The 15,886-nt window shown below is 40.9% G+C and overlaps 1 protein-coding gene and 2 pseudogenes across 4 annotated transcripts in view; 1 reads left to right on the top strand and 2 right to left on the bottom strand.

The window, feature by feature from the left end:
* The window catches only part of Dennd5b (DENN domain containing 5B), a 126,882-nt gene that overhangs the window by 71,424 nt on the left and 39,572 nt on the right, over positions 1-15,886 (bottom strand). For all 4 annotated transcript variants that reach the window (XM_085687412.2, XM_085687413.2, XM_085687415.2 and 1 more), the window contains one exon: positions 1,091-1,278. In XM_085687412.2, coding sequence (XP_085543538.1) covers positions 1,091-1,278 — 188 coding nt within the window. The remainder of the gene's footprint in view (positions 1-1,090; positions 1,279-15,886) is intronic.
* Positions 1,554-2,663, top strand: LOC125399525 (BCL2/adenovirus E1B 19 kDa protein-interacting protein 3 pseudogene; annotated as a pseudogene).
* On the bottom strand, positions 13,053-13,483 carry LOC125399258 (large ribosomal subunit protein eL33 pseudogene; annotated as a pseudogene).

Raw genomic sequence — 15,886 nt, 5'->3', positions numbered from 1 at the left:
CTTAAAATGAGAATCCCTATGAAAATAAGAACAAGTTAAAGTGAAGCTCAGTTAAGAGCAATTTTATTACGTAAGGTGATAATTAAATAGCTAGTAATGTAATTAATTATTATGTTTTAAATAGGCCATATTATCCTCATCAATATTTCATTTCAAAGCTTTCCATCCCAATTTTGAGTAGCATTAACAAGAACAAAAATTTAAATTTAAAATGTTTTCAATTACTCTTGATTATTTTATTCCTAAATATTTGAAAATACAATTCAGAGAAAGAATAGTACCAATAAGCTAGGGGTTAAAATTTCTGTCTCACAGATAATGTCAAGCTAACATTAAGAACAGGCTAATAACTGGCCACAGCTGAGGATTGCAAGCAGGGAAGTGTCTGCTGTCTCCATCGTCCTGCTTGCTGAGACATACTACTTTCCATTCAACGGAGGTAAAAAATAAAATTTAACTCAGTACCAAATTTCACAATTATACATTCCTGTGAGGTATTTTTGCTTAATCTGAAGTGGGAAGATCCACTTACAATCTAGATCTTTTGAGGTGGGAAGACCCACTACTAATCTGGGCCCTGCCTTCTGCTGGAAGCCGACATAAGGACAAGGAAGAAGGAAGCCTCTTTCTTTGACTGCTTGCTCTCATCCCGCTAGCAAGTCTATTCCTTCACTGGCATCAAATATACATACATACACATATGATTAATATGTATGATGAATATATATATTAATTTATAAATTCTATTATTCTAGAGTGCCCTAATACACTGCTTCAAAACAAAATTTATAGCATGAGGATGAAGAGAAAGTTAAATGCTTTTAGAATAATAAAATGGTAATATCAAACTATTATTGAACCATCTTCAGAAATGTATTGCTGTGAAATTTGTTACTGTTCTTCTTTGAAGTGTATTTAACTAGTAGTTGTGCTATATCAAATATCAGAGAAACAGTTTGCAGGCTAGGGCTCAGGCCCTAACCAACAGTACCTGGGAGATTCAGATGTAACTACTGCACAAAGACAATGCTATGTAATAAAAGCCACGACGGAAGTCGACAAATGCTTCATCATTAATGACAAGCTTTACCTCTTGTGGAAGTTCTAATTTAGACCGGTCAGTTCCTTCTTTTGATTGAAGACCCATCAGATAAGGGACAGGGGCATCGAGAAAATGTAGCAGAGAGGCGGGGAGGATGGGCACATAAACATGCTGCCACTGAAATGGGAATAAGAGTGTGGTGATGCCTTCCGCCACGGTCATCAGACGCTGATAATCTGCACAGACGAGAGAGAAACGGGAACAAAGTCCAGGTGAAAACATCAGAAAGAATTGTGTTAAAATCCGTATTTGTGGACTGGAGAGATGGTTCACTGGTTTAGAGCACTTCCTGCTCCTAGAGGGCCTGAGTTCGATGCCCAGCACCCACACGATGCCTAACCAAAGTCAGCAACTCCAGTTCTAGAGGATCTGGCCCCTCTTCGGACCTCTGAGGCTACCAGGCACATGGTGCACATACACACATGCAAGCAAAATAGTCATACACATAGTCATGGAGGAAGTCGGCCAGTTCCAGCTCATCATAGTTAGCGAGTTAAGTTATTTCACCAGCGTAGCTTGCAGAAAGTATGGGGGCAGGATCACCACTCTCCCTGAAAGCACTAGAACGTAAGTCATTGCACCCTCTCCATCTCCTCCCCACCTGCCTCTCCTGCCAGGGTCTTCCTATACAGACCACAATTCAGAGAGATGAGCTTGTCTCTGCTCTGCATTTCCAGAGCTGGGATCAAAGGCATGTGCCATTATGCACACACAGCACTGAATTCTCTTAAAATGTGAAGGAATCAAAACCTAACAAATTGTTTTTGCTATCTAGCCTTCTGAAAAAGTACAACATTGTTGCTATGAATCACTTTCATATATATACACACACAATCTCCAATTCAGAGGTTAATTTTTCTCTCCTTGTGTAGGTGATCATGGCTACAGCTTTGATAATCTGATTTTTTTTTAGGTAATTTTATTTTGGTGCTTATTTTGTAAGTAAGTAAAAAAAATCAGGAGAGCTGTGCAGGCGGCAGGCGGCTCTCGTATCTCTCGGTGACCGCTGCTGAGGCCTGCTGCAGTTGCTCTTGGGTTCTTCTGCAGAGCCACCTTGCTGCAGAGCGGGGAGAACCTGCAGGCTCCTGGGGAGAACTGCACTTCAGCAATGAGAGTGGGAGCAGTGCTCCAGCCGTCTCTATTGAGAATGGGGACATGGAAAGAACACTGCCGGATGCTCAGCATGAATCTGGATGAAGTAGCTCCGAGAGTTCTCACTGTGACAGCCCACCTCGCTCCCGGACAAAAGATACCAACAGATCTGAAACAGACACTCGCAGCTTTGCAGAGGGAAGCAGCACTCTGTCTGAGGAAGACTATACTGAGAGAAGAAGAGAGGTTGAAAGCATCTTGAAGAAAAACTCAGACTGGATATGGGATTGGACAAGTCGGCCAGAAAATATCCCCGCACCCGAAGCGAACAACCACTCTCAGCAAGAGAAATACAAGCGTTATGAGAAAGGGGGCATTTTCTTCCTTCTCTGCTGCGGTCTCATCCGCTGGCCACTGGACTGGGGATCTACACTGGGTGTGTCTGACAACTCCCACTAGCACCTTCTGATGGAAAAATTGGATCTGACTCTCGTTCACACAGAGGGTTCATGTCTGAGCTGTGACAGATCACTGAAGAGCTACCATGATCCTTGGGTGTCTGCACTGTGTGTTTCTTTGTTCTGTAAATGCGGTATTCCTGATTTAGTGAGACAGAATAGACTCTAATATCATGACCTATAATTATACCTACGGGATCAATTAATAAGCATGTAAGACTGATGCCCATTGTAGCATTTATTAGTAAATTTTCTTTGACTATTAGATATAAATAGTATGAATAATTTTAATATAGTAGCAATGGTGTATTTAAAAATGATCTGTAATTTTTTAAAAAAGATTTATTTATTTAATATGTATACATTTATGTATTTATTATATATACAGTATTTATGTATTTATTATGTATAAGTATTCTTAGTATTCTGTCTGCATGCAGGCCAAAAGAGGGCACCAGATCTCATTACAGATGGTTGTGAGCCACCATGTGGTTGCTGGGAATTGAACTCAGGACCTTTGGAAGAGCAGGCAGTGCTCTTAATCACTGAGCCATCTCTCCAGCCCCAATGATCTGTAATTGTAATCTAGTTATGACACTTTACACTTCAAAAGAATGAGTAAGTGAAATTAAAATCATTAAAGGGTTTGTCCCAAAGGAATATTGTGGTCTTATAATCCTACTACGTAGTAGAAAATGTTACATGGTTAATTAAACGGGTGCAGGTTATCTGTAAAGACCTCTTACTGTATGAATTAAGTAGCAAGTAGAAGCTAAGGTTACCCACAAACCCCACTGTGTAGTTGTTCCCTCCCTCCTTTCTTGCTTAGTAGGATGATTTCAGACTCCTTGTCGGCCATCACTGTTTTGGGTGGTCAGTTTTGTTGCAGGCACCTTCATCATTCTGCTGATTTTAAAATCCCACTGTTTGTACTTAAAACTTTGGAGATTACTGGATTTGCATATGGGTGAATCAGTAGCCAGTGCTTCTGTTAATCCAGGTATATTCGTATATTCCCAGCCTTCCTCTTTTCTATAGCATGTTCTGAAAGGCTGCCTCCTTGACAGCTGTATATATCCTGTTCTATTTCTTTCATTGTCCCACACTTAACTCAGGTGAGTTAAAATAAAAGAAATGTTTTAATGGTCAAAAAAAAAAAATCAGAGCTGAGTGATGGTGGTGCACACCTTTAATCCCAGCACTCAGAAGGCAGAGGCAGGTGAATCCCTCTGAGTTCAAGGCCAGCCTGGTCTACAGAGTGAGTTCTAGGACAGACAGGCCTGTTACACAGAGAAACCCTGTCTTTAGAAAACAAAACAAAACAAAACAAAAAACAGACAAAACACAACTACATTTTCTATATTTAACTCCTAACTACAGAATATCAAATCTAAGGAAAAAAAGAATTACCATATAATTAAAGGATAGGGTTTTTTTTTTTGGTTTTTCGAGACAGGGTTTCTCTGTAGCTCTGGAAACTGTTCTGAAACTCACTCTGTAGACCAGGTTGGCCTTGAACTCACAGAGATCCACCTGCCTCTGCCTCCTGAGTGCTGGGATTAGAGGTGTGCACCACCATGCCCACCTCTGGTTGTCTTTACATAAATTATTTATCAAAACCAGCAATTGTCCATGATATTACGCATGCCCTCTTAAACAGTCTGCCTTAGATGTTTTGTACTTACACATGTTCAAAATTCCTACTTAAATCCTTGGAGGCAGACAGATATGTTTTAGAATTAGATTTCTTTTTTAGACTTTAAAAGGCGATAACATGCTTAGATCATAATCTCTGACAGGGATAAAGTTTATAAGTAACATTAATATTTTCAGAGCAAGCCATGTAAGTGTTTTATAGGGAAGAGAGAAAACAAATTTAATTTGGTTCTGATCTGGTTTTGCTGATAATAAATCAGTTACAAAAATAATCATTTTCAGAACTGTTTTAGATTTGGTAATTGAAGATAAGGGATTGTGGACTCATAAGAATTTCACAGAATTCAGTGTACACAATTACATTAAAACCCAGGGAATACTTTGGTACTATCTTCTACTAAAGGTTAAGAAAAATAGTCAGATGTTACTTGGTTCATTTGACCAAGTACAAAAAGGATGTTTTCTACTTAAAATTTTTGTGCCATTCTATCATTAAAATGTTTTAAAGATTTATTTTTAAATTATGTGTATATGGGGGGAAGGCACATGCATATGAGGGAAGCTACCCTTTGGGTACAGAAGAGAGTGCTGGGCCTCCCTGGATCTGGGATTACAGGCAGTTGTGAGCTGCCCTACACGGGTCCCGAGAAAACAAGGACCGCGTATGCTCTTAGCAGATGCTGGAGAGATGGCTCAGAGTGCTGGCAGAGGACCTAGACTCGGTTCCTAGCATCCACATGGTAGCTTACAACCATCCATGCTTCCAAGAGATTCAATGACCTCCCTCTCCTTCCATCCAAGGGCACCAGGCACGCACGTGCTGCATAGACAGACATGCAGAGAAAATATTCATTCACATTTAAGAAAATAAATTTAAAAGAAAAAGTTTAAATTACAATTTTGTATATAATTGGGGAGGGGGAGGCAGTCACAGGACAACCTGCCGGGAATTGGTTCTTTTCTACCACTATGGTGGTCCTGGGGTGGACTTTAGGTCATCAGGTTTAGCGGCAAGCACCTTTACCTGCTGAGTTATCTTACCAGACCACTTTTCTGTCTGTATTTGAACATCTTTAATACATACTGTATTTTACAAATATACTGGAGAATTATGCTGTACTGCCTGAACTGAATGCGTTCTGGGGCCACATCTGCACAATACTTTGCAGTTGAACCTGTAATGAAGAAACCTTCATTTTTATTGAACTTTATCATTTTTAAATGAATACCTTTAGTAGTCTATAATACTGTTTTTTAGATGGATGCCTAGTTATTAAGAGCTCAACTATACTTGAAATCTTCATTGCTTTATTACTAATTAAGAATAAAATTTAAGTGGAACTTACTTAACATGAATAATCCTAAGACAAACACCAGGTGGTCTGAAGGGTCGGGGTCAGTAACCTAATTATTTGGTAGGTATGGATGGACACACACACAACCATTTGATATTCACAGAAGCAGGACTAGGAAAGTTGGTACTAGAGGGGAAGAGATCAAAAACAACAAATAGTTACCTACTGCTCTGCTAGTGCTCAGGCAAGATGCCTGGGGTGGGAACAGGAATAGAAAGCTGACCTGAAAATTCGAGTTGGCTGAGTGGCCTCTAGGTTCAGAAAGCATGCACTGTTGAACTAACTTTACTTCTGCAGGACCACCTCATGACGTCAGGACCGCCTCATTATGTCAGGTGCCCCGCTGACTTCTGCAGGACCGCCTCATGACGTCAGGACCGCCTCATGACGTCAGGACCACCTCATTACGTCAGGTGCCCCATGGCACTCTCTCCTCCCCCACAAATTCTGCCTGGGAAGCGGAGCATGTGTCCACAAAGCACATCATTAGTGATGAATAAAAGTTACAGACCAGACCAAATTTATTGGTGCTACTAAATGTTTTCTCATCTCACGTTCAAAAGAGTTTTGAATGAACAAACGAACACACACACACACACACACACACACACACACACACTTGGCAGGAAAGGAAGCTCAGCTGTAATTAACCATAAAAAAGACCAAATCCAGATCGGGCAGTGGTGGTGCATGCCTTTAATCCCAGCAATCGGGAGGCAGAGGCAGGTGGATCTCTGTGAGTTCAAGGCCAGACTGGTATACAAGAGCTAGTTCCAGGACAGGCTCCAAAGCCACAGAGAAACCCTGTCTCAAAACACAAAAACAAAAAACAAAAAACAAAACAAAAAGACCAAATCCAGACAAGACAAACTGTCACTTGTCTGTAGCCCCAGCTACCTAGAAAGAAGAGGCAGGAGTATCGTGAGGTAGAGGCCAGTCTGGGTTACTGAGCTGAAACCTTGTTTTAACACTGGTACCCAACCACTAAAAGAGAAAATTCAGAGAAAAATGTCCTTCGATTCAATACTGTAGATTTCAATCAGGGATTAAATTTTTTATTGTTACTTAGCACAACTACTAGTATATAACAGAGAATCGATGTTTCTGAGCAAATAACTGTGTTAGTAGGATAAGAACGTGTAATTTTACAGGTATACCTAATTTAAATGCAACTATTTAGATCTGCGTCCGCATGAGAATGAGAACCACTTGGGCATGCTGGCACCTGGGAAGCTGAGGCAAGAGGAGTACAAGTTTGGGACTAGCCTGGGCTAAATAATTTATTCAGTAAGAGAAAATGTAACTATTCAGGAAAGAAATTGCTAATGGAAAAAAATCATACCACCTCTTAGGATATTCACATATTGAGTTAATTATCTGTATGATTAAGTACATTATAATCCAAATACGCTCTATAACTAGCCATGCGGAGAACTACTGGCAGATGACTCATTCTAACTATATACAGAAGTTACAGTGCTCAGAGACCTACTTAAAACTAATTTTGAAATCACAATTTTCTTTTTATATTTATTTGTGTGCATGTATGGGCACAAATGTGCTATTAGCTCTCTCCTCCCAGTACGTGGATCTGGGGTAACTGAACTCAGGTCACCAGCTGTGGTAGCAAGTGCCCTTAACCGCTGAGTTACCTCACTGGCCCCAACTACTTTTCTAAAAGGTCACATCTTTTGCAAATTAGATCCAGCTCTAGAGTTATTTCTAATAGGTTCATGTACATATTGTTTATCATACTTCATAGAAAATTATAAAAATTTAAAAACAAAACCAAAATTATTTTTTTTACTATTACTCTTTAGTCAGTCAAACCAAACAACAATAAAATCACCCCAGGAACTAGTTTTTACCTAAGTAAGCTGGGTTTAGCTGGGTGATGGTAGCACACACCTTTAATTCCAGCACTTGGGAGGCAGAAGCAGGTGGATCTCTTGAGTTCAAGGTCAGCATGGTCTACAGCAGAGTGAGTTCCAGGACAGCTAGGACCACACAAAAAAACCCTGTTTTACAAAACAGACAGACAAAGCTGGGTTTATTAGTAATTGCAGAGAAGAAATATGCACACTCTCCAGAAACTGTCGAACATCTTAGTGAAGAAACACTATTACAGTAGATGTGATCTATACAGAGCTGGAATTGGGATTAAGAATGTAGGTTAGTGGCAGAGCATTTGCTTAGTATGTATCAGAGTGACCCTGATTCCATCTGTGTGTGTGTCTTTTGTGGATCACACAATAACACTGTTTGTTATTCTTTTGTGGTTGCTGAAGTCCTACAGAAAAGTATGGCTTAGGGCTGGAGAGATGGCTCAGCTGCTAAGAGCACTGACTGCTCTTCCAGAGGTTCTGATTTCAATTCCCAGCAATCATGTAGTGCTTCTGGCATCTAGACAGAACAATGTATACATAATAAATAAACAAATAAATCTTAAAAGAAAAGTATGACCTAGACGTGAGCACCAGACCAGCCTGCAGAAACAGTAAGGGCTGCTGGTTCTAAGACACAGTGTGTGGTTTTGTTATTTCTTTCTCCATCACATGCCAGGTAATGAGAACGGCTAACTTGGAGTTTTAAGCAAATTATTCGTCAATTATTCATTAATGTCTCTCAGCTTCAAATTCATCCACTTGTTATAGTTGGTTGGCCTCTAACCATTCTGACAATGGCTACAATACTAAGCTTTGCCAGTAGAGGGCAATGGAGACACGCTGTTTCCTGGTCCCTGTATGCAGCCTGTCTTGCTCCCGCTGCCTGGAGGACCAGCAGTATGGGTGTGTGAAGTCACCTGGTGGCACACCGCTATGACACATGCCAAGAATGAGCAGACGGTGGATTCCACTTTTTATGATCCTCCAATACACTGTATATTCAGACCTTATACTACAGTGACATCCAGAAAATCCCGTGGGTCTGTTCACCAGCCAGACAACAAGGGCCTTGGACTTTGTCTTGTTAGATCAGTGACCAAGGATCAGCTCTGGTACAGGCAAGATACAGACACGTGATCGATTGGCTTTCTCCATACCTTATGAGTACAATTTTTTCCAGAGCTTTCCACTACAGCTTTGGTGTACGGGTTCGCACTTCACTGAGTACCTTTCAGAGTTCATCCCTCTACAGCTTATTGTCTAAAATAATCATATTATATATTCCTCTGCCTAGACTACTTTATGGTTTCTGTCTTCTGGTTGAACCTAAACTGAAAGGCAAAGGAATTTGAACAAACTAAATTCCTAGCAAATTGTCCAGTTTACTTGTGATTGGAGAAATATTCAGTCTCCTGGAGAATATACTTTCTTCAAGTAATGACAGTTTGTACTGTGAGTTATTTTCTTGTTTTATTTATAGAAAAAACACCATGGGAAGTAAAAATAAATGACACATTTTATTCTCTTCTCCCGGACCTTAAGAGACAGTGTTCATTTTTCCTTGACTAACATTTTCTCAATTGTAAATTTCTATGTCTAATCTTTTTAGTTTTGAATTCTCTACAAGATTGGTTGATATGTCATACACTTTTTTGCAATGAGATTACTTGGCAGAAACACATCATTCCTTTTAGCTGAATCAAGAAATAAAAAGCAGGAGCTGGTAATACAGTAGTGGCAGAATGGTTGTCTAGCACAAACAAGACCTCTGTGTTCAATCACCAGCACAGCAAAAAGAAAATTAAAAAATAAAAAAATTTCTTTAAGTGTTTTTGCATGTCTTCATGGGTATGTTTATACACCTGTATGCCGGAGGCTGGTGTTACCTGTCTTCCTTAATCGCTTTCCACCTTATTTTTTGAGAGAGGGTCTCTCACCAGAATTCACCAGTTTGGCTGCACTGCCTGGCCACTGGCCACTAGAGACCTGTTTTCACTACTCTTGTCCTCAGAGCTGAAGCTGTAGGTGTATACCATCACAACACAGGGATTTCAACCCAGGTACTCACGTAGCTGGCAAGCAATTTACTGACTGAGCCGTCTTCCCACTCAGCATTCTATTCTAAAGACCACAACCCCCCAACAGTGACACAGTTCCTCCAACAAGTCACACCTACCCCAAGAAGAACACACCTCCTAATCCTTTCAAATAGTGCCACTCCCTCAGCATTTAAATATATGAACCTGTGGGAGCCACTCTTATTCAAACAACCACAAGCAGATTTACTTACTTACTTATATATTTATTTTGGTGAGACAGGGTTTCTCTATTTAGCCCTGGTTGTCTGGGAATTCACTTTGTAGACCAGGCTGGCCTCAAACTCACACAGATCTACCAGCCTCTGCCCTTAAGTGCTGAGATTTCCTATTTCTTTTACAACATTAATTATTTATCTTGTTAAAACTACTGTAAATCTATTATAATTGTGTAGTGCTATTTTATGTTTAAAGAAATAAAGCTAGACTGAAAAGTGCAGAGCTAAGCCACTAGAGACCAGAGAGTTCAAGGCCACCGTGGACTACACAAGACTAAATCTGTCTAAAAGAGAAACAGCTCACACACAGGTGATCCCAGCACTTGGGAGGTGGAGACAGGAGTCACTGCTGGGCAGAGAGCAGAGTATAAGGCAGAAGAAGACAGGAGCTCAGTGCAGTCTGAGGTTTGGTGGAGACGATGCAGTCTGGAGATGCAGTCTGAGGACAGGGTTGCCCCTTCAGTCTGAGCACTGGTAGAAGTAAAGGACTCTCCAGTGGCTGGGATCTGCTTCTCTGATCTTCAGCATTAACCACTATATCTGACTCTGGGTGTTTATTATTAATACCAATTAGAATCTGTGCTACATATTTCAAACCATGAACCCAATAAAAAGAAAATAAAGTGAGAGATCCTTTGGTTCTGGGTAGTCACATGGTCCCCATGGTAATAGGCTGTAATCAATCACCAAAGATAAAATTTCCAGTGGAATGCCGAAGTGAATCCAATCCCTGGGAGGTAGTTTACAGATGCTTACAGAAATGTGAATCAATAATAAAATAACAAAATATAAACTCCCCTGGTTATTTAAGGAGAAGGTTACGTCAGAGCTTGATGCTGGAGCAAGCTTAGTTCCCGTTGGTCTGAGTCTGACCGCCAGCTTCAAAGCCCCTCCAGGGGGAAAGTGTATGGAAACAACAGGGCACTTCTAAGCCATTAGGTCAGCAAAAAGGTAGTTCACCCAGGAGAAGAGCACAACCGAGGAGCTACAGAGAACACACTGTGAAGTTCCTCATTCGGGGAACATCAGTGTCCTAAAGAACCTTCATCATAGTGTCTAATTTGGGGCAGTATCTTTGTTTCTTACCTTTTTTGAAATGAGAGTTTTTGCCTGTATGTCGACTAGTAGAGGTCATGAACTTGCAGAGACCCTCACGTCTTTGCCTCTGAAGTGTTGGGAACATAAGCATGTGCCACCAAAATTGACGTTTTTATTTTTAAATGTTTCAGAATAGAACAAGCTTGAACTGATGTAAGAGTCATACTGCACTGTGAAACAAATACATCTGATTGAGATACACTCAAGGGGACAACCAGCCTGGTAGACTGAATAAAAAATATGTAAAGTTTGGATAGCTCACACAGGGGCTGACATGCTTGTTTAACGGCCCTGTGCGTACTAACTAGCCTTATGATAACTGGGATACTGTCCACTGATGAAGCCAGTATCTTAGCCAAACGCTGTGTTTATGCAGGTTTATCTGATGTGGTCTCTTCATGTAGTCTCACTGTTATAAAACAGTCTGAGCTTTAGTGAGTTTGCTTACGTTACAATGCTAATAAAACAGTATAAGGATATAAAGATCACGGCCAGTGAGACGGTGGAGGGTGGAAGTTCTGGTTGAGTTTTAACTGTCACCTTCAAGAGTGTCTTAATAAGGAACGTTTTTGGATTAGTTAACCTATGGATACGTCTGTGGGGCTTGTCCTTATTGTTAACTGATATAGGAGGACCCAAGTCACTGGGCAGCATTCCTTAGACAGGGGATCGATCTGGAACTGTAAAAGAATGAAGAAATCCTACTGAACACTGGTAAGAAGCAAGTGGTATCACCCATATCCACCCCTCCCCTCGCTCAGCTATGGATGTGCAGTGACACAGTAGCTTCCCTGCTAAGATGGACGATAATCTGGAATTAGAAGTCAAACAAGCCCTTTCCCCCCAAACGTGTCAGAGCAACAGAAATGAAACTAGAACACTAACGCCACACAAGCCTGGAGATCTGAGTTTGACTTAGAGCCCATGTAAAAAGTCAGATGTGTGTATCTCAGTGCTCTACAGGGAAACAGCAGGGGAGACAAGAGTCGCTTAGAAACCCACAGGACAGCTGGCAGAAACAAGAGAGACCTTCTGCAACAAGTGGAGGACGGAACTGACTTCTGAATAGTTTTCCTCTCAATTTTAAAAAATATTTACTTTGCTTTATTTACTAGCAGATCAAAGGGTCAACTTTCAGGAGTTAGTCCACTTTTCCCACGGTGGGTTCTAAGGACTGACCTCAGCTCCTCAGGACCATCCCACTGGCCCCTAATACACACATTACATGCACACTCTAAATAAATAAATAGTTAGAAAGAACAGAAGTGAAAGATGAGCCAAACTTAGCACTGTCCTCGATCTTGGCCAGAGAAGCTTTTCTCAGCAGTTAGTGCAGAAACTCCTAAGTGGTTCAAGTACTAAGAATAAGTGACCACTGGGTGCTCGGCCATAAATGAGACATCTATATAAACCTTCACTAGGCTCACTCAGCATCACAGAAGAGAGCAAGAAAAAGAACATAAAAGCCAGAGGATGGTGAAGAATTCTGTGAGATGCTGTCTTCTAGACAGGGCACGGCCACAACTCTCATAAACTCACTGCGGCTATGTTACCTAAACATCATCAGCCAACATTCCAGCACGAGGCATTAACTGAACTCACTGGTTTACAGAAATGGGGCAGGGTCGGAGGGAGAAGGAGAGGGAGGAAGGTTCACAACTGTCTCTAACTCCAGTTCCAGGGAATCTGATGTTCTCTTCCGGCTTCCATAGACACCAGTTATACACAGGGTGCACAGATATACATGTAGGTAAAATACTTGCACACATAAAGTAATAATAAAGATAATGGAACTGGAGAGATGGCTCAGGTGAGGAGCACTGGCTGCTCTTCCAGAGGACCCGAGCTCAGTTCCAGCACCCACACGGCAGCTCACAATCGTCTACAACTCCACACATAAACTAAAATAAACAAAATAAACAAACCTTTAAAAGAATCAAGATATACTATACAGATCCATGAAATTATAAAGGAATAAATAAAACAAAGTAAATTAACAATGTCAAATAGAAGATGTTGATAAAATTTAAACAAGGGACAAGGGCTTTTTTATTTGTTTGTTTCTTTTTTTTTTCTTTTTTTTTACAAATCTACTTTTATTTATTTACTTTTCATTAAATCCGGGATGGGTACAGCATCACACGGATTCTGTGTCCAGTGGCCTTTGCGGGAAGGTTGCTTCGGAATTTGGCACGGACCATGCCACTGTTCCCATGGGCCCGAGTGACTTTCCCCCAGATCACTCTGGCTTTGTTTGGTTTGCCTCCAGGTGTCACTGTGTTGTTTTTTGCTTTATACACATAAGTGCATCTCTTGCCCAAATAGAATTCAGTTTCATCTCGGGCATAAATGCCTTCAATTTTAAGAAGAGCCGTGTGCTCTCTCTGGTTCCGGAGACTTCGCTTATAGCCAGCAAACGTGGCCTTGCACCACAGCCTTCCAGACATAGTGTCTTCTAGAAGTCCTGTTCCCAGCAGGCCCCAGAAAGCGGCCCCCAAAGCTCCTATTTGTTTGTTTCTTGAGACAGGGTTTCTCTGTGTAGTTCTGGCTGTCCTGGCCCTTTTTTTTTAGACTAGGCTGGCCTTGAAGTCACAGAGATCCACCTGATTCTGCCTCTTGATTAAATCTGCCTCTAGGATTAAAGACCACTACCACCGCCTGGCTCTTAAACGTGTCTTAACAGTACTGTGGAAGGCAGATTAACTAAAGTTATTTCAGTTATAATTTATATAACTTAATATAATTTTAGTTAAGATAATTTCATTAATAATAAACACTTGATAATGAAAGACCCCCGGTGTGGGGAGAGTCTCACTCAAGTCTCGGGATAACATGACCCTCCCACCCCCAGGAACTCACAAGAGACCGTCCTTGTAGCAATCACACAAGGTTTATTGATAGGACAGGAACCAGTGCACTGGGGCCAAAACTCATTTCCCATGCAGGGGTAGAGAGTTCAACCCCGAGTATCTGGGAGAAAGGGTATTTCAGGGAAGAAACCACAACCCAATAACCCAACAAAGGGGGTAGGGAGGGTATCATTGGAAAATTTCAAAAATACCAGTGATCATTGGAAAATTCCGAAATACCAGTGATAATCACAAGGGGGTAACTCCCTGTTTCTCAAGATTATTCTCAAGAATATAATCTAACTTTACCTTCAGCTAGTTCCTGAAACAGAGTCACTGAACTGGCTAATCTAGATTTTTGATTCTTCTCTCCCTGCTTAGATTTTTGGCTCTATTTTTTTCTGCTAGAGGGGTCTGGATTTATCCAGGTCTTTCAATCATTTCCCACTATTAAGGAGTCCAATCAAGATTTGTTCAGTTTTCTTTCTCTCACTCTCTCTTTTTTTTTAATCTTGGTTTAGAGAAATTTAAAGTGCTGGATGCCAAAGTTTTCAACAAGAAACATGAAGCACGGGGCTGGAGAGACAGCTCTGTGACTGGCTACTCTTCTTGGTTCCTATCATTACATGGCGGCTCACACTGCCTGTAACTCCAGCTCCAAAAGGTCTGACGCCCTCTTCTGGTCTGTGAGCACTGCACACATGCGGTGCATATAGATACACACAGAAAACACCCATACACATAAACAACAACAACAGAAAATAGTAAAAACATAAACTACAGCCTGTTTGGGCCATAATCCATATTCAGGACAGACAAAAGAGCTAGTATCCTTGGCATCGTCCCTTATAAGAGGCCCGAAACCTAATGCACAGGTGATATAGAAGGGTCTTCTATCTATCTGTTGCTTTCATTGGTTAATTAATAAAGAAAACTGCTTGGCCTGATAGGTCAGAACATAGGTAGGTGGGGAAGACAGAACAGAATTGTGGGAGAAAGAAGCAGAGTCAGGCAGACGTCATGGAACCAGCTGCCAGATCAGACATGCTGAATCTTTCTCGGTAAGCCACCACCTCGTGGTGCTACACAGATTATTAGAAATGGGTTAATCAAGATGTGAGAATTAGCCCATAAGAGGCTGGAGATAATGGGCCAGGCAGTGTTTAAATGAATACAGTTTTCGTAATTATTTCGGGGGTAAGCTAGCTGGGATTCAGGTGATCACAGCACACAGGTTCATATAAATGGTCAGGGATAGAAAAAGAGGCTGCTGGAACAACTTCTAGAGGTGTCTCATGTACTAAGGGATCAAAATCTGTTAACAAAGGCTATAATTAGTATGATAGGCATTTAAAATGTTAGGGTTATACTGGCTAGTTGTGGTTCATGCCTTTAATCCCAGCACTCAGGAGGCAGAAGCAGATGTATCTTTGAGTTCAAGGTCAGTCTGTCTACATAGTGAATTCCAGGGCAATATAGAGAAATCTTGTTGTTTTTTTTTTTAAAATCAAACAAACAAAAAGTTAGGGTTGATGGAATTAAGGTTGAAGTCTAAAGTGAATCAGAATATTTAAACAGGGTTTACATGTATGTTTTATGGAACCACTTTCTCTATGTAGCATGTACAGAAATTATATAAATTCACTTTTCAAGTCATACCAATTAGACATGCTAAATGGGAATGAAAAAACAATGTAAGTCAGAAGCTGGAGTGCAGGCGAATTCTTCATGAAGCAGCTATGGAGACATGTTAAATGTCCTTGTTTCCTAGTAACTACTGCAGGGGCAGAAGTAACTACTGCAGGACTACGGAATTTCCATTTGAAGAGCAACTATGAGCTTGCAATTAAGCCAAATAGTACCCACGACCGAAGTACATCAAATGATCTTCAAACTTGAAATATTCATGGTATCTTGTAAGGTCAGAAAGAAGGGAAAGTTGCATAATGAAATAAATGGAAATAGTTTATACTGGATTTCGTTAACACTGGAGTATAACACAGGGCATCTCTTTTCCTTTAGGGTTGACTGGAAATGAGCAGGATCTGCCAGCTTCCACTGTCATCTGGACACAAC

This window comes from Myodes glareolus, chromosome 3 (assembly GCF_982192425.1).
Source record: "Myodes glareolus chromosome 3, mMyoGla1.1, whole genome shotgun sequence".
In the NCBI taxonomy this organism is placed as follows: Eukaryota; Metazoa; Chordata; class Mammalia; order Rodentia; family Cricetidae; genus Myodes; species Myodes glareolus.
Note: the sequence above shows the minus strand (reverse complement) of the source record. Positions and strands in the feature narration are given on the sequence as shown.